Raw genomic sequence first — 20,345 nt, forward strand, 5'->3', positions numbered from 1 at the left:
CTTCTGTTAGAATATTTCAGTGAACTCTTCTGTAAAAATCATTTTTAAGCCCTGAGACTGAACTAAGGCAAAATTGGCCTTTGTGCTACAGATATGTTTTTCACTGTCATTTTGTTCCTCTGTGAAAGTTTTAAGCCTCTGAAAAGGCAATAGAAACTGGTATAGATTTTTAACCAGTAAGTTTCATAAATATTGTGGTCATGCTTCTGCCCCGCTCAGATAAGAATGCTGCAGTTAATGTTAATATAAATTTACGTAATTTTTTGCTCTAGGCATCCAACCTAATTTTTAGGTAATTTCTGGAATGGCCTATTTCTTTGTTTGACTATGACAAATGGGAGGAGGAGGCTATGCTGATTTAGATGCTGAAGGGGCAAAAAACTAGTTTTATGGTGAGGAATAAAAAGATAGGGGATAAAGAGCTTAGAGAGAGATCTGGAAGCAGTCTCCAGAAAGGCTATACTGGGTAGAGAAACAAAAGAGTTACAGAAAGCCAGTGTTGGAGGATACTAAGGTGAAACATAGAATGTAGCATGATATTGAAGCTATCCTAACAGGGGCACTGGGCCTAGGAAGTGTCGAGTGAAGAAGAAATAGGTGGGAATAGAAGGTAAATTAATCTGGTAATTAGTCATTGTATAGAAAGAAACCTAGAATTAGGTAGGTCAAGGAGCTAAGGCAGGAGCATGTGGAAATTCCCAGAGCAGAGGTTTAGGTAGGTAGCCTAAAAGAAAGAATGAGGTAAACAAAGAGAGTCTGGGATCTGAGGAATACTTTGAACTGAGGGGATGAACAAAGGAGACAAGGATGCTTGCAGTGGTGGGAAAGCTTTGTTGGCCTCAAATCCAAGAAGTAGTAATATCAGTTTTTTATTTTTAGTTTTTAATGGAAGGAAGGGTGGAAAATATGGCATGGAGAAAATCAGATGCGAACTCAAGAATGTCGTGCAGCTAGCAAGGGACATAATGAAATCATTCTGTAACTATATTCATAGTGAGCAGACAATTAAGGAAAGGGTTGATCTGCAGCTTAATGGAATGAGAAAATTGTCAGCTGATTGTGCTAAAAAAGTAATGCCTTTTTTATATCTATGAGTCCCTCTCAAAAGAATAGATGTGGAATTAAGAGCACTTTGAAAAAGATACAAAGTCCATATAAAATTGGGAAAGAACAGTTTAGAAAATACAAACACATTAGATATTTTCAAATTGACTGGTCATTATGAGGTTCATTGTCTTGTACCTACCAGACTGACAGGCAAAGTTTCAGAGTGTGTTTTTTGGTTTAGGTTTTTTGTTTTGTTTTCTTCATTTGTTTGTTTTAGAAATGGAGAAGGAGAAAGGTAGCAGTGGTGGAAAAAGTATTTAGGTTTTAAAAAGCAAGAAAAAGAGAGGCAAGAAATTATGAAGTGGGTTTGACTACAGTTCACAGAAAAATACTTAAGCAAATAATCAGACTATCTTTAAGTACCAGGAGGATAAAAAGGAGACATATTTATCAAGAAGAGATTATGTCAAAGCAATCACAGTTTCTGATGAGAAGAGGTAACAGACCTTATAAACAGAGAAGAAGCAGATGTTTTTGACATTGTCTCATGAGCTGAGCTAGGGAAACTTGATCAAAAAGAGTCCACTGTATTTGGAGAATAGTTACTGACAGTTTACTATTAAAATGGAAAGATTTATTGAATGGAATTACTCTTGATAATAACAGGTTAGGCCTTAATTTCCATTGATATTGGATTGGAAGTTACTGGAAGTGTAGTGGAATTGGAAGCACCTCTTGCAGAAGGGAAAAATAATTTAAGAAAATTGTTAGATGAAGTTTATTAGGGAAAAGTGAGAGTTGTTTTCATGCAGATTCTCATACAGTTAGGTACAAATACAACACAATGAACAATCTGCTGTGAAAAAAAAAAAAAGAACATGTAGAGTTGTAGTACATCACCAGTGAATGTGAATTAACAATGTTGTGGTATAACGAAAGGTGAGTAATGTTTCGTAGCAGATATATCAACAGGACATATTATAACTTTTTAAATGTGTAAAATAATTCTTCAGCTTTGCCCAGCTCTGATAAGGTCTTAGCTGGGGTATTACATTCCTAGTTGTGATTGGAGAGAATCCACACTAGAACAATTATAGCAATGCAAGGTCTTGAAAATAAAATGCAATGAAACATTGAGTAGCTGTGCTTGTTTTTCTCCTGTGTAGTGAAGGCTTTACAGAAATGCTTACATGTGTTTTGGAAATGATGTATGTGTGAGCTGGTACTGCCTTTAGAGGCATCCCTACTGTTATGCATGGCCTTTTAAAGTTGCTTGCAGCTTTCTGAGTTTGTAAGTTGCCATTAATTACATTATACTGCTGTGAAGCATCTGAGTGAGCACTGACATTGACTAGGACTGTGTTCATGAGACTGGATGAACAGCCAGGAAGGGGGATGAGATAAAATTTCCATAGGACACTTTGAAAGAATTAGGAAAGAAAAAGTTTGAAAATGAACAGAACCATATTTGTTGGAAAAATCTGTATCCCCAGCATTTCACTACATCTGTGAAAATAAAGTTGCCTGATATACTCAGTGTTCTGCTCCACCTTCTAAGTGTTTGTGAAATGCATAGCTAAAGTGTCCCATATGCCTCTAGAAGTTTTCTATGTGCAGAATTGCAACATATTAGCTTACTAGTGCTTCACACACACATCAAAGAGCCTGAATAAAGCAGATTATTATATGCTTCTGTAGTTAATGGTAACATCATACTGTGCACGGGCCTGTAAGTAGAATTTACTAACTAATTAAGAAAATTAAGTTAGATGTTGCTATCATTGTGAAATTAATGACGGAAGTCTTACTTAAATGGTATGTTTGCGTTACTGTTTTCATATGTAAGGAATATGTGTAACTGAAGCAGTAACTTACATGGGAGAAAATCCATGGCCTGCTAGAACATTTTCTTTACCCATCTTGCACGATGTAGGTACATATGCACATGCATGTGTGTATTGGGGAAGGAAGGAGGAGGAAGACAAGGAAGGAGTTAAATGAACAGAGACCTTCTACTTTAGATCCCTGCTAGGGGAAATGAAGGGTTTCCAATTGTTACTCTGCCTTTAGAGTTCCTTTCCCACCTACTTTACAGCCAACAAATATTATGAAACACGACGCCCATAAGTTTTAGACTTATTCCCTGTAATTTTGGAGTATCAGTCTTTGTTATCATTTTATGATAGTACTTTCTCACGGTTTGTCCTGAAAGGACTGAGTGCACCTCATTTGCTATCACCTTAGCGTACAGTATTGTAGCAAAGCAAATGCCATTTTCTGATTCGAGCTCTGAAATGTTTTCTGTATAATTCTGGGCTGGAAAGCTGCTTTCCGCATCTTTGGAGTCAAAGAGATGATGTGTATAAATTAAGGGAAGGGAAAGAAAGCCTGTGCCAATTACTGTTACTGATCGAATTCTTAACAGTTCTAAATTGTATGTTAATAAAAAATTGTGTATAGAAAACGGGTCCAGTTTGTAGCCACCTCCTTTTCAACTGATTAAAAAAACAGGAGTTGTGTTTTAACCATCTTGTATGGTAATGTACTAGAAATACTTGATGTTACCAAAACAAACTTTTTAAAAAATAGATAGCCTTATGTTCTTTTGATTGTTTCCGCAATTTGGAAGATGCTGCTTACTGGCAAGCACTGGTGTGATTTCCTTGAAGTTTGCACTTCGCAAACACTGATACATTAATGATTACTCAAAGGTTGTTCAAAAGCCTTTGACATATAATTAATGTATTCTCTTCCCACTCTTTTCTAATATCAGCTTGGTTTTGGACTGTCTTAATTTGGTCCAAGATTTTGTCCAAAGCAATATGTGGTTTTCCTCTTAGCTGTGTGTGTGTGCATAAGAATGTATTGTGTGAGCACAGTTCATACCTGTCTGTGAACACTATGCAGCTGCATGCAAAATTAAGATTTTTATATCATGTCATTAAAAATAGGCACTTGAGGAGGGCTTTACTTTTTTTCACAAAATGTTTTAGAAGAAATGTATTGAAAAAACATTGTCATGTGTTACAATGTGGCTATTATATATTTTTAAACCTATATCTTCTGTATGCCTGTTATGATACAGCACTAAGTGAATGCAGCAGGCATATTGGAAAAGATGTTTTGTTTTAAGAACCACTTTCATTTTTACATTTATATGGAAATGATGCAGAACTGAGATGAAAAATAATAATATCAAGCAAATAATAAGAGCATTTAAGTAAAAAGTTACCTTCTAAAAAGTCTTCATACAGAGGTCTCTACATTATGTTCTTACCTTTCACCTCCATGGGAAATAGTTTTCTATCTTTAAAAAAATTATGAAATACATCCTGAATATTTTATTTGTAGCAGGCAAGTCAGTTTGATTATTGAGAGATAAAACATTTACATGCATTAAAATAATTAGGAATTGCCCTTTTTTGTTTCATCGGTAGGCCACATTATACCTTTCTGTTTAGGATTTTTAAGCAGATTCCTTAACTAAATTCTTCAGTCTTTCTACTTCCTTTTCCAGTGTTTCAGGCAGGGGTGACACATTGCTTTGTGGGCTAAATATTAAATGTTTTAAAAGTTGAAAAGATCTACTTGTGTTAAGGCATTATAATTTTCACTGTCATCTGTTTGAGGTTGAGCAATATGCAATTAAGAAGAATGTCTTACTGTATGATTTAATTATTAAACTATATATTTACATGTTGTTTGTTCTGCTGTGGATGAGTATTCTGACAAAAATAATTGGCTACGTTCAAACTTTATTTGAAATACTAATCCATCTTTTTATTTGAACTTTTAATTTTTCTTGTGTACTTGTTCTGAGGCAGCTGACTCTCAAAGATTAATGCGATTCTAGGCGTGATGGGGAGGTTGCCACATAAGTGCAAAAAATGCTTGGCCCTTTTAAAGACAATATAGAGCTTATTTGTGTTCAATAGTAGATTTACTCTGGCAGTAACCTTATGAACACGAAAATTATTTTAGCTAGAAAAGGTGTCTTTGTAAGTGAGATATTGGGAACAAAAATCATTTCAGGGGAGTCATTAGTTAGTTAAAGACTTGAGGGAGAAATCTCTTGAAAACATAGGTATAGATGGACATGGAAAGCACTCTGCTGTAGTATCCACACCCTGCAATCCATGGCAAACACAGGGTAAAAAACACGTGTTTCTCAACAAATGAAAGGGTTTTAAGCTTTATCTTGTATTTTTGGTAGACTGAGAATAAAAATTTATTCAAGTATTGTGGCTGATTAAATAATTTTTTTTTTTACCATATACTCTGTGGATTCCAGCTAATACTTCTACAACTGATGAAAACCTAGCAGTTCAATACATTGAAAAAGGATTTGGGAAGCCACTTTTAAGAACTTAAAAGTAGCAGGCCAAAGTGAATGGTATTGTATCTTGATGCATGAGTAGTAGGGGGCACAACAGAAAAAGAAGGGTTGATTCCCATTCCAGCTGTAAAAATTGTGAAGTTTGAGAACCATTCATCTCATTGCAGGAAATAATTTCTCCTTGGTCTCGTGTGAAGAAGCTGAATGTAGTTATTGATGCTTGCTGTCCTAAGATTATTGTTAATCTTAGTTGGAGGTATAGTATAGTACAAGGAGGACTAACATGAACTAGCTTTGGAAGCAACTCTTGTTGGCTGGTGTCGCTTCGACAGAGAAAGCTAAAGTATATGTGTGGTCACAACCAATCTTTGTCAATATCCCCTGAAAGCTTCAGATTGGTAATCAAAGTGGGAAACTAACGCTGTGCTGAAGTATAACCTTTGGTTGAACTTTTCAAATTTTGATTTCAAGAGGTGATATGTTGCATAAAATTGAATTTCCTAGTTGTCCCCTATCCATTTATTTAAGCAATGCAAATTAAAAACCCTTTGGAATTTTTCTAGTGTTTCACTACCACTCTGGCATTGTTATTTACTAATTAGCTCAGCCCTGATACCTTTAAATGATTAATCATCTGTTTTTAAGTTAAATCTTCTGCACTGAAGAATATTAAATGTATTTCAATTCTGTGGAAGTAGCGTGTAGTACCTTTAGAGTACTGGACAGGCATGATCATTAACTCAGTTGCTTCCTAATGTACACTATTAGTGCAAACAGTCCTGGTTAGTTTTGTTAATACGGTATAAAAAGCAAACATGGGTCCTGGTTACTTTTGTTAATACGGTATAAAAAGCAAACATGGGTAGCCTGGCAGTGTTTAACAGAAAAAGAGTTTAGTTTGGGGCTTGGATTAGGTTCCAGAATACAGAAGTTGTCTGTCTGTTCTTCTGTCTGTGTTGCCTTTTTTCTTTGATGAATGAGTAGATTTTCACATACTTATTCAGAAGCAGTTGTTATTTCCGGTTTGGTAGCTAACCTGTTGTGATAATTTCATTTATTGTTATAATTACAGCAGCATAATTGTGACCCATGCTCTTTGCATGTCTTTTTGAAGTGCAGTACTTTACTTAGTGTCTGGAATGTTATTACTGCACCTTCTATGCCAGGTCATTACTGAAATTACTGTCTGGTATTAGGAGCAGGGTAGACCACATTACCATGTCCTCCCAGTCTGACAGTGAGCTATTGATAACTGCTCCTGCAATATGGATTTCCAGCTTGGGTACTCCCACATTATTGTAACCTAACCTCATCTCCTTTTTTCTGCTTTGCATATAAGGATGTTATGGTAGACTCTCAGAGGTCTTTCTCAGAAGTGAAGAAACATCTTACCTCTTTTTCTTTCACCATCCACTATTGCAGTTACCTTTCGAAAAGAAAATTAGATTGTCTTAATGTGATTGATTTATGACAATTTTTAACCAAGTGACTAGTATAGAGTTCTTCATGCTTTTCTCTCTACTGCTTTGTGTGTGTTCTTTTTTCATGTGCTTATGGATTGTTTCATTTTTGTTTTATGTCTTCAACTAGTTTTGTTCAAACGGAGATGCTAGAATACCATAAACATATAGAAAATATCAGGAAGCTCCAATTACACTGTTCCAGATTGTTCCATCATAAAAGGGGTATTAATTTATGAAAGTCAGTCTTGTGATATGACATAGAGTAGCAACAGCTGTTATAAGGCTAGTGTGATGGAATTGAATACCTGCATTCATATCTCATACAGGTGTGTTTAGCAAGTTATAATCCTTTATCTTGTCCTAAGGTTCTCATGGTACAGCACAATTTTTATGTATAGAAATGCTGTTTGGGCAAGTTAGCTGTATTATAAAACTCATTAGCATCACATCATTCTGGTCAACTTTTAAAAAAATCAAGCTTCATATTTGAAGTGTCTTTGAACTGTAACAGTATTAAACAATGTCTCCTGTAATGTGTAGATTGTCTTAGGATTCTAGGAACATACTGGTGTTATAAAGTGAGTATCTGGTATGTATAAACACTAGTGAGATTGGGGGAAAATGGGATTGGCCCAGGTTCTTCAGGAGTGTCCTTGGAGACAGCTGGGAAGGTAGGAGAATGCTGAAAAGACATCATGATTTCATTGTGAGTAGGACACTGAGAACTAAATTATAACTTCAGTGATAATCATGGGTCTAAAATGTAGTCTTGAACTGTAGACTGTAATAAACAAAGAATTCTGAACCTGATCTTCCATCTTGATTTTAATCCAATTTCTGATTCTTTGCCTCTAAGTTATCTCAATGCTAATGAGTGGACAAAAATGGTTTTTTTATATGATCAGCCTATGAAAACTGACAGTGCCAATGTTGAACTAGAGTTAGCCTGTGCTAAGCCAAGGATTCTACTGACCGTAGGACATTCTATTTGAATAATCCATCTATTTGAAGCTATCATAGTGCTGTTATGTACTGTTCTTCAATTTTTGTAAATCATTCTTCAAAGGAGTAAAGAAAACATTGGCTACAAGTATGCAATATTAAAGAGATTTGTCGAATTTTGATGCCACAACTTCTTAATTAGACTGTGGCATTAAAATATAAGTAGTGCATCCAATTAACACTATTGAAATATTTAAAATTGAAGGAATAGTTGCAGTAAAGGCAAAATTAAGTAATTTAATACATTGATCTCATCAGACAGGTGCTCAGATAATTATATAATGTGTCCATGTACCTGAGTCCTTTACTATTTCTTAACTTTTCTTCCTTTCCAGTACACATTAATTTTGAGTGAAATAACAGATTTCAAAGCTTACACAAATAAAAGCCGTCCAGGCTAAAGTTTTCCACTGTGAGCTCTTAAAGGCCTATGCAAAATATTTATTTAAAAAAAAAATCAATTCACTTCTGATAAAGAAATTATACAGAAATACAGTCATAATATGTTCTGTAATTGCATGTTTTTTTCACATACTCTTACTGAAAGAAGCACACCTAGGGAAACTTCTGAGTATCCACAGGAATTACCGGGTCCTCTTTTTATTAGAGGGTTAAACCTGCTCCTGTCTCTGGGTCCTGATGTATTTTATCCAAACAATCACAAACGCTGTGCAGAAAATCTTTGTTACAGTTAACAGGTTAAAATGTAAATAGAACATATAATAAAAATAAAACACTGGTAGTGTTACCTGCCGTCATAGATACTGCTTAGTTTCTGTGACTGCTGTGTGGATTGCTAAATTATTATTGGGTCACGTGTTCAATGTGGATTTTTTTTCTTTCAAGCATGAGAGTCTTCAGGTCTTCAAGAAGACTTGAGAATCTGAACTCCATCTTTGAATTTTATGGGCATTAAGCGTTAAGGTGGGCGCTGAGAAAATTTTGTTTATCTAGTAATAAATCAGATTTTGTATGTTTGGAAAAAGGTTATTAATAGTTATAAAGTTCTATAAAGAAAAAAATAATCCTTCTACAGCAGTATTGGAACAGATGATGCTTTGTTTCCTATGGACTTGTTTCTTCCAATGGATTGACTCATTTGTTGAAAAAGCTGTAAGCCTCAGTTAAGAATTTCTCAGTTATGGAAATCCATTACAGTGCCCTTTCTGCGTAGCTTTTGTGGAGATTACTAAAACATGAACTTAGCTGCATTTACTGGATCCCTTAAGACACACACATATAATGGCTCTGCCTGCCTGCTTATTGTTTTTTAAACTTTTAGGAACTTAATTATCTTTATAACCTGCTGTAAAATTTGGCTAAAATTGACAAAGAAACTTAAAATTATTTTGTAGGAAGTGGAGGTTGTTGCAGATAGGTCAGTGAACACACATGGGCTGCAGGATTGAATACGACTGATTGAAAGGCATGTTGGGCAATATGTCTAAGCCTTGGTACTTGAGGCAAGAAACTCTAGAGTTCCATGCTGTTTAGAACATTCAGAAACTGGAGGATTATAAATTTCAGGACTTTCTTTAAAATATATATATTAAAAAAAAAAGTTGAAACTCTGCAAAATGGCAACTTGTGCTTATTGAAACAGGCTGCATAACATAAGCATGCCTAAGACACCCTGTAACCTGATAAGCTTTTCTACATATGCTTTGCATTGTTTTATACTTCTCCATCTAATAGACAGGAGTTTCAAAAGTTACAAGGAATAACATTGCTGCCAAACTGGCAACGTTACCAATATATGAGAGAATTTTCATGTCATATTACTAGCAAGGTAAAAGATGTCCAAGAGCAATGACTAGCAAAATTCAGAAGTAGATATATAGTTTTTCAGATTTTTAACCATAAACTGTATGTCTCATGGGGCTAAACTTTTAACTTATTTAGGATGCAGATCTTTGGTTTTCATGAAAGATTTGTTTTTCTGTAAAATCATGCCAAGATCCATAACAGGAAAATATTTCTCCAAGTTTAAAAAAATAAATAAATAAAAAATTAAAAATGTAAATTCAGTCAGATCTGTGTATGGTAATCTGTGGGAACTGCAGTAGTTAAAAATACAGACATCTAGGCATGTGGATCAGAAAGTTCCATCTAATATCTGTGGTCTATTTCTTTTGTACCCAGCCGTAATTGTATTGAAAACAAAACAAATACTTCTACTATCTGTTCCAAACTTTTTGTGAGCTGTTGAAACAATGAACTTCAAGTAAGTTATGGATAAATTTGCTCAAGTCCAAAGGAGAATGACCAGAAGTACAGAAAGTGAGACCAATGATGTAAAGTTGAACGGTTTAGGTTGTTTACTTTGGAGAAAAGAAGAACAAGGACAGAATTGTGAAGTGCTTTGGCCATGGCAGTTGTAATGCTTTTACTTTGCTGGGGATTTTGGCTGCCAGGCACAGAACACTCCATTTAATGGAATAATAGAACACCTCCGGCCGAAGTGATGTTGAAAGTTCATCTGGTCCAACCTTTCGTGGGAAAGCGAGCCTAGATGAGATTTGCTAGCACCCTGTCCAACCCCATCTTGAAAACCTCCAGTGATGGAGACTCTATCACATCCATGGGGAGGTTGGTCCTATGAACAATTATTATTACTGTAAAGAGTTTCTTGCTTATATCAAGATGAATTCTGCTCTATACTTCTTGTTCCAGTGTGCTGCTGTCCCAATCTTGGTGCTGGCGTTGGGCAAGCTGTCCTTAGTGCAGGAGGGGAATAATGGTCAGAAAGTGCTGGTGGGGATGGATGTTGCTATCCCTGAGGTAAAAGCTGCTCCTACACATTCATACATGTGAAGAGGGGCCACTGCTGCTTCTATTCAGTCTGAATAGAAAAAGGAGTGGGCTCCAGCTGCAGAAAAAAAAAAAGACTAGATGTTAGGAAGGACCTCCTAGTGGTGTGAACAGATGAATGCTAGAAATTCATAGGATTCCCATAATTGAAAATTTTAAAAGAACAAGACAGCGAAACATCTTTCAAGAATACCTGATTACAATTGCCTGTGAATGGAAAGGTGGACAAGATGACCTTTCAAGATTTCATCCAGACCTTTTTATGATTCAATATAGTCATTTTGCCTTCAGGTTTTTTTTTTTTTTTTAAGAATGGAGGGAAGGAATGCAGTTATATGTACAACTTTTTTCCTCTTTCTCTGTCAAGTTAACCTGAACTATATATTACATAGTGTCTAAATATAGTCAACAAATGCTATTGCATACTTTTATACATATCCTTACTTAAAAGAAAAATATTTTTGTGTATATATAATTCATGTATTGACTAACAGGAGTTAGTGTGAGTTAGTGAGTGCTTTAAAGATGCATTTTTTTAATGCAATAAAATATTGACTTAGTAAAAACTACTTATTGATCGATAACGAATCAACTACTAATTACAGTATATTTCATTAATCTACTAAATAATCATCTTGATTTTTATAATTTTCTTTGCTTCATTGTAAATTACAGAATATTTTAATTTTTTTCTTAAACTATGAAATATTTGAAATATAATTTCTTAGAATGTCAATAGGATGATTGGACATTGACAAAATTAATTTAAAGAATTTTAATGGAAACCTTCTGAAGAATTTTTCTTACAAGTTGGGAGAACTTTAGGCAATGTCTTGAGGCAATTTCATAGTTCCGTGAGAAATAACACATATATAGCAGATGGAGGGAAACTCATGGGTACTTAGAAATTATACTTTCCTACAGTCATGAAAATATACATTGAAGTGTGATGAAAAAAATGAAATTTGAATGAATTTATTTTAGTATACATTTTTGAATGCCATTTAAGTCCCCTAACAGGAAAAATAAATTGTGGCAATATGAATAAAAAGCTAGACTTCTAATAGGCATTTTTGTTACTCTATTTGACAGGTTGCATATAGGATTAATATTGCTTATCATGGTTGTCAATTTGGTTTGAAAATCTGGTTTCTTATAAACATTTTAATATGGTTAGGGAATCTTTTTCTAGACATATTTGCAGATCACATAACTCTGCTTCAAAATGCATCAATTATTTTCTAAAGAAAAGAAAAGAACATTTCATTATATTAAAGAAACTAAGTCTCTTGTATAGCTTTTTATTCATGGTGGCAAACATGGAAACAAATTAGCAGTGTTAACTGACATTCTATTGATATTACTTGTTTGTAAAAAATAAATCTTTTTAGTGAAGTTTACTTACAAATTTTTTTTTCCACAAGATAGAGGACAATTTTCATTAGAGAAAAAATGTATTTTAATTATATGCAGAATTTTATAGGCATTTTAATAAGAATCCTTATATCACAGATTTTATCTTTGCTTTTTTTTTTTTTTAATAGATACCAGTATAAACACTGTGTGCTAGATTCATGTTGATATCCACCATGAATTCCTTCATCAGCTGTAATGAAATCAAAAACATGGCAGGAGGAGTGAAGTGTTGCTCATCATTAGGATATCTCTCTATATACTGTAGAACTGGTAAATTCCAAGAGAGGAATTTCTGAAACTAATTTTCAACACAATTGTGCTAGAGCAAGAGCTTCAACAAATCATACAGATGTTTTCATTTTTCTGTGAAATCATATAAATGAAAGAAATGTGGGACAATTCTGTCATTTCTATACATGTGCTGAGTGTGTAACATTTCAGAAGGGATCCAATAGAATTTGAAAAAGTATGAAGGTAATCAAAATGATTAGTCAGAAAGGAAAATCTCAAGAGGGAGCAAATCTAAATTGACTAGAATCCTTTAGCTTGCCAAACAAGAACACTGATAAGGTGATATAGGTTTATAGTACCCAGAATGGAATATAGAAGAGTGAGTAAGGAATTAATATTTACTGGTTTTCACAATATGGGTACTAGAACCATCCACTGGAACAGTTGGGAAGGAGTTTTAGAATAGCCAAAGGAAAAGCCTTTGTAGATGAAATTACAGTGTGGAACCTATGCTTAATTATTTTAAAAATCAAAAGCACAGGTTAGTTCAAAACCATTTAACTGTAAGAAGCTGACAGAGTATTGGTGGAAAGATTGTATTTTCCCTGTGTTAGTCTTGCAGTCCTTGTCACTGTTACAGGTGAGATACTAAATGGTCCTTCAGTCTGGCATCTTCATGTTGTATTTGTGTGAAACCACAACTCCTTCTTCCCTGCCCCCCCACTAAAAACAAGCAAAAATGCATTATATAATCTTTTTAACATTCTCAGGTGTCTGAAATTTCCATTATTAATGGTGTTAAACACATGAATAAGCATCTGCTGTCTTAGTGTCAAGCTATGCATGTGATGTGAAAATGTGAAGAAAAAAGGAGAAAACCCCACGGAGTTGAGAAGGACTGTTAAGGACTGCAGTTACCAAATACATGAAGAATATTTGTAGACATGATAAAAATGTAAATATTTTATTCTTGGGTTTATTCACTGGTTTAGAAAAACTGTTGGCCTTTAGCTAATGTTGTCATTTTCACTGGTATAAAGCCATTGAAAATTGGCACCAAATACTACTCAATTAGAATGGCACAGTGTATCTGTTTGCCATCCCTTTTCCCATGCATAAATGCCAGCACATGGCCAAGATAAGCAAATCAGATAAAAAAGAAGCTCCTTTTGTAAAAATGTATCATTATGGTGACGATGAAAAACTCATTTCTGTAGTAATGAAATAATGTTTTATGAAAAATTTCTAATAGACTAACAGAAGTTACTCATAATTTTTAAGTTTCCAGGCAGCATATTGTTTCTCTGTAATCTAATGAAAACAATATGTGTTCTAGTAAGCCAAATGTTTTCTGATCTTGAAAGAAATTAATGAATTGCTGTACAGATGTATAAAAATAAAAACATCAGTAACATATGTAATGAGCTTATGTTTTAAGTATTCAGAATCATGGTGTGGTTTCATATTTGTGGTGTGTGCTGTTATCAAATTAATAGCCCAGTGTCTCTGCTTTTTCTTTGTTCGTTTCTGTCTGTTATGATAAAAACTAGGGAAACTTCAGAATACTTTCTTTTTTACAAACCTTCATACTTGCTAGTTCTTGTTCTTTCACTTATCCCATTAAATAGTTTCGAACCTCTTTTTATCAAGTACTTGTCAAGCATTTGGTACAGAAGCCTGTTTTTACCCTGTGTAGTTAATTAAGGTGACTGTAAACAAAAAGATGTACAATTCAAAGCCAAGCAATGTTTCACACAAGGATGGAGGTGATAATCACTTAATTCCTGCTTCATCTTTCCTGTCTTTGCCCTGGCTACTTCGGATTGACCTTGTCTGCAATCTGATGACCTCCCTGTTGCACTCGGCCATTTGGAAAGCTGCTCATGCCATAGCTGGCCCTGAGGGGCTATCCGAGAGACCACTCATCCATTGACCCATGGCAAGACTGGGTTTCGGATTTGATCTGCTGAGCTTCTGACGTAGCTACATACTGCACCCACTGCAGACAAAGCCAGTGGGGCAGTCTGATTTATTTATTTTTTTTTTTTTAACTTCTTAAGCAGTTTGCACTTGCTGTGTGGAACACCAATTTTACACCAGTCATTTGCTACAAAATACACTTCCTGAAGCAATTAGACATATTGATCCTTTCTTTACAAAGGAAGTAAATTCTCAAATTTAGTGGCTCAGTTTTTCTAAACCCATCAAATTGTGAGGTTTATTTGGTGTATTTAAGTCTCAGTTTCAAGTTCCACAAAAAAAAAAAAAATTAAAAAAATCACCTTTTAAATATATTAAGGGCGGAAATATATGTTATGTCTTAATAGGCCTTTTCTATTAAGTGTTATGCTAGTATTTTGCAGTCATTTATAGCAGTGTGTAAATAAGGTTCTAATCACATTAACTTAGATCTGTTTATGTATATGCTTGTTCATATTTAACAAAATAAATGACAATTTACAAAGTTGCATGTCTGTTTGTAAAACATGGTAACACTCCTCTTACCCAGGATAAAATCCTTATAATTTTGAGCTTAATGTTACTTCCTGGCATGTTCAATTCTGCAGTAGAAGCTACCATTTTCTGCTTTAAAAATTCTTTGTTTAGCTATCAGCATTACTTTGTTTTTCTCATAAGACTTTGCTATATGTGCTTACCTTTTTTTTTTCTCAACCCTTTTTAGTGTAGCAAGCTCTGCCTGCAGAAGCGTGAGGGGCGGGCCAGCCACAGAGGTGTTCAATGCTCTGTTCTAGTCCCATTCAGCAGAGGCCTATAGAGCACACTTGCTTAAAGTGGTGATGATCCTGACAAGGAATTTAGTGCATACACAGACCTTGTAACCATGTGAAATTCCTTCCTTCTTTTTTCTTTTGTGTGTGTGTGAAATTATGCATGATTCTTCCCTGTAATTATAGACTGGACACATAACTGAGTTAATGACCTTTCCATGAAAGAAAAATATTAGCTTGATTCAGCTTTGACTTTTTTTTTTTCTTTTTTTTCTTTTTTTTTTTTTGTGAACATGTGGTATAACTCCAGGTATTTTAGACTTTACAAAAAAATGTTTCTGGATATTGAACGATCTTAGATAATAGCCTAAACATTAAGTTCTTAGACCCTTAATGTTAGAGAGAATAAGAATATAAGTGGGTTTTACACCTCTGTAATTAACATATATGGCACTAGTTTCACACCAACTATAGACTGCAAGTTGTGCATTAACAATTTAAAATGTGGATTGTATTAAAATGTGAAGGGAGCGGTTTTCCCCAGCTTCTTAACATCTTTGGTTGTCTCTTGCTTTTCACTTAAGATACTTGTACCTGTGATGTTCATTACTTCTGTTTTATAAGTTTCTCTGTGGATAATATGCAATTTAAACCAATGTTCTGACTTTTTTTTCTTTATAGCCTGTTGTGTCTTAGTTCTTTGTCATAATAAAAATATGATAAGGATTTAGGATATCTAAAAGTTTAAATGTTAGAAAGTAGGAAGGAGGGGATTTCCTCCTTCTAGGGGAGAGGGAGATGTCTGTGGGAGGATTTTGTATATTCTCTTTTCTAGTAATTATTTTTTTAACATGACAAAGTGCATCCTCTGACATAATTTATAATATGGCATTGTTTTTCATTTATGTACAGGAATTGATTCCTGAATTCTATTACCTCCCAGAGATATTTGTCAACAGCAACAATTACAATCTGGGAGTGATGGATGATGGAACAGTTGTGTCTGATGTTGAACTTCCACCGTGGGCCAAAACCCCAGAAGAATTTGTTCGCATAAACAGACTGGTAAGATGACTATCTTCTATTGTCTGTCAAGTAACATTTGTCTTGCAAGATTCTTCTGAAATAGTTTGGATCTTTGTTTGCAATATATGGCTGTTTATAATTTACATAGGACTATGGCTGAAATAATCTGAAGAAATGTTAGATTTACAAGTTTAGGAAGAACAAAGGCATATAGTATTGCTTATTCTTTAGAATTGCTCAGAAAAGTTTGAAGCACAGCCCCAATATGCATGAAATCTTATCCCATTTGTTTGTCAGCTTTTGGAGTTCTAAAGAGGTGGTAAAATCATCACTTTACAGAAGACTTGAAAAGTCTTGCTTAATCATAGAAATATTTGTCACTCTGATTACCTAAATGTAATTTCAGGGTTTTTTTCAATTCTACGCTTTATTTAACTCCAAAAAATTGGTGAATGCCTCAGGAAGGAAAGTTGCATTTACAATTTTCTCCCACCTCTTCTATTTCTTCCATTAAATTGATATTTTTCAGAGCTGTTTTTACAAGAAAATAAAACTGAATTCTCCTTTGCCTGCTTCATTCATCAAGCCTGTATTACTCTTCTCTTCCTTGTTTTGGAAAATCCTGTTGTTTGCACTGCCTGTCTTCACTGTGCCCTCTGGGCAGTGCAATGAATTACAGAATAGGTGCTACAGTATCATTGTTGGTGTTTCAGTGCATTCTCAAACCTATTACATTAGGCTCTTCTCAAAATGAAAGGATTCTGTATCACTGGCAGTCTAAAATAAATAAATTAGAGAAGCTTTTTTTTTAACAAATCCTGGAAAATGAAGCTGCTGTTTTTATGTGGTAGTCACAAAACTGGGAAATACTAAATTAAGGCATGGGAACTCTCAAAAGTTTTTAAGATACCAGACTTAGACTTAATAGTGTCCTGGTATCCCTAAATTATAATAGAAATGGGGATTGAAAAGTTCTGTTGTTGGCAGAACATCAGATCTCATATTCATTGCAGAACAATCACAGCAGAAGAAATCTGTGACTGATAAGTTATCAGAATGCTTTAGGCTGCACTTTTACTGGTAGGATGATACCATGGTCTTCAGAAATGTTTTTTGGCCTAGATTTCTTCAGGTAGTTGTAGGATGCACCATAACAATTGCAAATTTTATGTGCTGAATCTAGTATTTTACTTTATATAGAAGTATGTGCAAATTTTATTTAAACAAGGTATAAAATACACTAACATTTAGCAGGACTACTTGGCAAACCATATTCAAACACAACTTTTGATCTTCCAGTTGTGCTGATAGGTAATAGGTTATGGAGGTAGCCTGACACCCTTTTGAGCTTGGCATGTGTTGGTGATTTCTGGATAACCTGAGAAATGAAAAGCTGTGTTCTTAAGCAGACTTGTTAAAGGCAGCCTGTAGCCTTGATCTCTCACCACGGTGGTATTTTAGCTTTTGCATAAAATACAGTTCTCATTCTATTAATTACGGATCTGGCTTTCCCCACTGTGAAGTTATTCTTCATCTCCTGCTTCCTTCTCTTCTAAGATTTTAGCTCTTAACTTTCTTTTTCTCATTTCTAGCCTTGGTGCCAGGTTTTTCTCACTCGCACATCTCTACACTCAGACACCTAACATTCCCTCATCTTTCCATAATTTCCCAAAGCCTTTAGTACTAGTGTCTGCTTTTCTTGCATCTCTCTTTGATATCTCTCACTCGTGCTATATTCTCAGGATGAAGTGCTTCGTCAGCAGAAAGTGGCTGCTTTTTGATTATTACAATTAAACTCTTGGGCACAAAATGTAAAATCCCTTTAAAGTTGTCATTTAGAGAGTAATGATCTTGTTCCATATTCCAAATGTATTTTTTTTCTTTTTATGATAAATCTACAATTAGCACATCTTAATTTTGTTAAATCCTGAAAAAAAGCAGTTTGGAACACTCCAAAATGAAGGAAGTGCTCATTACATATCCAAAACTTTCATTCAGATAAAAATAGTCTGAAAACAGTATAAACCTCTGTATATTTGAATGATGAAAATTAAAATTACTTCATCATTTTTGTAATTTTGTTCAGCATTTCTTATGAAACTGAAGTATCATATTTATTGTCTAAATACAATTAATGTTTCCGTCTCATATACCTTTTCCTGAAGTAATTATTCATTAGTGTATGTGACTTTTGAACTATTTTAATCAAAAAGACACCGTGAGTAATCTGCTCAGCTTCCTAATTTCTGCTGTGAAAGTCGAGTTTGCAGTACCACTTGTTAAATGGCATATTGAAAGAACATGCAAAAGTTTCCATAAATTAGAGTTTTTCAAAACAAAGAACTTTTACAAGAACATGCAATTTTTAAGTATCCCATAACTGGACAGTTAATAACCAAAGTAAGAAATAATTTACCAAGTGATGGTTTATTAAAGTATATCATCCCTTTTCGTGATAGTGTAGGTCCCCAACACTGTTGCTATAATTCAGATATCAAGATTTGGTCAGCCTGGTAGCATTAGATTTAAACCTCCATGAAAATGAATTGCAACAGCTGCTTTTATGTGACATAGTTAACCTTATTGTGGTGGTGGTGACCCTGTTTGTGCTGCTATAGATGATGCTCTCTGTAATCTGCTGTTTTTGCAGTGGAATAAAAGTGAGAAAATTACATGCAAATATTAAATTACTTTTTTCTTTTTAATACATAGTGGATTTGATACCAATAGCATCAAGTCATCATAGTTTTATTTTAAAGTAGAATAGGTGTGTTTAGGAAGAATGCTTAAAGCTCAGTTCCTCACAGGTACTATCAAAAAAACCTTGCTACAGTGTGGCATGGGCTGATTCATTCAATTAATATTTCCTTGCTGCTTCCTGGTTCAGACAAAATAGTGATTATAGTATTTTAAGTGTTCTTTTTGTAAGCTATCACACATAGATATTTTTTCCCTTTGCATTTCAGTTTACCTCTTTAAGTCCACAGATCTAATACAATGATTGGAGCTCATGAAATGCATACTGCTTTGATCTGTGACCTTTTTGTGGTGCTAATCGGGTTCCTGATATCATTATACCTTGCTCATTAATCATATTTCCTGCAGCCCGTCAGCCAGCCAGACAGCCCAAGCCCCTGTTTGCAGCCTTGTGTTGGCAGGTTTCTGCTTTTCCAGATTATTACAGTGTGATACTTTGGCTTCTCATAACCAGACCCACATCAAGCTGTGTGCTACAATTAAAGTCAGATGGTCCTCAGGTTCAACAGGGATATTCTGTTGCAGCTGTCTGTCTTTCTGGAACAGACCAGCAAGGGGAACAGATGATATGTAGGACAGTGTATAATAACAGCTTGTACAGTACTGGGTCAATAGCAGGGGTTCAGAACATTAATTGACAGGCTGATAGCGGATTTAAAACTGATTCCCAACCCATTTTTTAAATTCTATAATGTATGTATTTTAATTGAAATAGATCATTGCGTGTCTTCTCTGTTTCCTTTGAGAGAAAAAGCAGAATGGTGTATAATTAAAACTGGGTTTTGATTGATGGAATGTCATGATGAGCTAAATGATAGCATCAGGATGTCATTATAAGCAATACAAAGAAGTGTAAAATGCATGTATTGCTCGTGCATATAGTTGGTACTTTATATTAGATTGTAATTGTACAATATTTTATAATAGCACAAATCAGTGTGGCAGAATAGGATGTTCTTCTCTGAGAAAATCTACAGTTTGATGGAAAAGTGACTGAGTTTTTACCATTCTGAAACATTGTTATATACCTGTAAAGCTCTGTATTATACTTATGTTATTGAATAACTGCTAAGACATCTGAAAGTATTTTTCAGTATACACAGATGCAGTTGACATGGTTATATTATTGTATAGTTCCATTACTCTCTCTATATATGTAATAAGAATTATAGTATTAACTTAATAAAAGTGAGAAACCTATACACTTTTAAATCAGATAAATTATAATTCCTCCCCCCAACAAAATAGAAAAATTCCAAATGCAAAATAAGATTGCAACCTTACTTTATTATTTCAAAGTGAGTTATGGTATCTTTAGGGTTATTAGTGTGTGAGCAAAGGGAGAATGCTAACTTGATCTGATATGTAACAGAAAGATTTTTCTGGGGTCTTCTGTTGGATTCACAGTCTTAGTTATGTTAGCTGTCCTCCTTTAGAATAGCTTTCTGGTTTAGAAATTTAAGTTCACTTGGAGTTAGAGATAAATATCCCATTAAAGCTGACAGAAATTTTATAATGCAAAGCAAG

At 34.4% G+C, this 20,345-nt stretch overlaps 1 protein-coding gene across 6 annotated transcripts in view; it reads left to right on the top strand.

Annotated features, from left to right (window-relative positions):
- LRBA (LPS responsive beige-like anchor protein) overlaps positions 1-20,345 on the top strand; it is a 409,013-nt gene that overhangs the window by 296,037 nt on the left and 92,631 nt on the right. For all 6 annotated transcript variants that reach the window (XM_065061876.1, XM_065061878.1, XM_065061877.1 and 3 more), the window contains one exon: positions 15,948-16,100. In XM_065061876.1, the coding sequence (XP_064917948.1) occupies positions 15,948-16,100 (153 nt within the window). The remainder of the gene's footprint in view (positions 1-15,947; positions 16,101-20,345) is intronic.

The sequence above is a fragment of the Columba livia genome, chromosome 4, assembly GCF_036013475.1.
Source record: "Columba livia isolate bColLiv1 breed racing homer chromosome 4, bColLiv1.pat.W.v2, whole genome shotgun sequence".
NCBI classification, from domain to species: Eukaryota; Metazoa; Chordata; class Aves; order Columbiformes; family Columbidae; genus Columba; species Columba livia.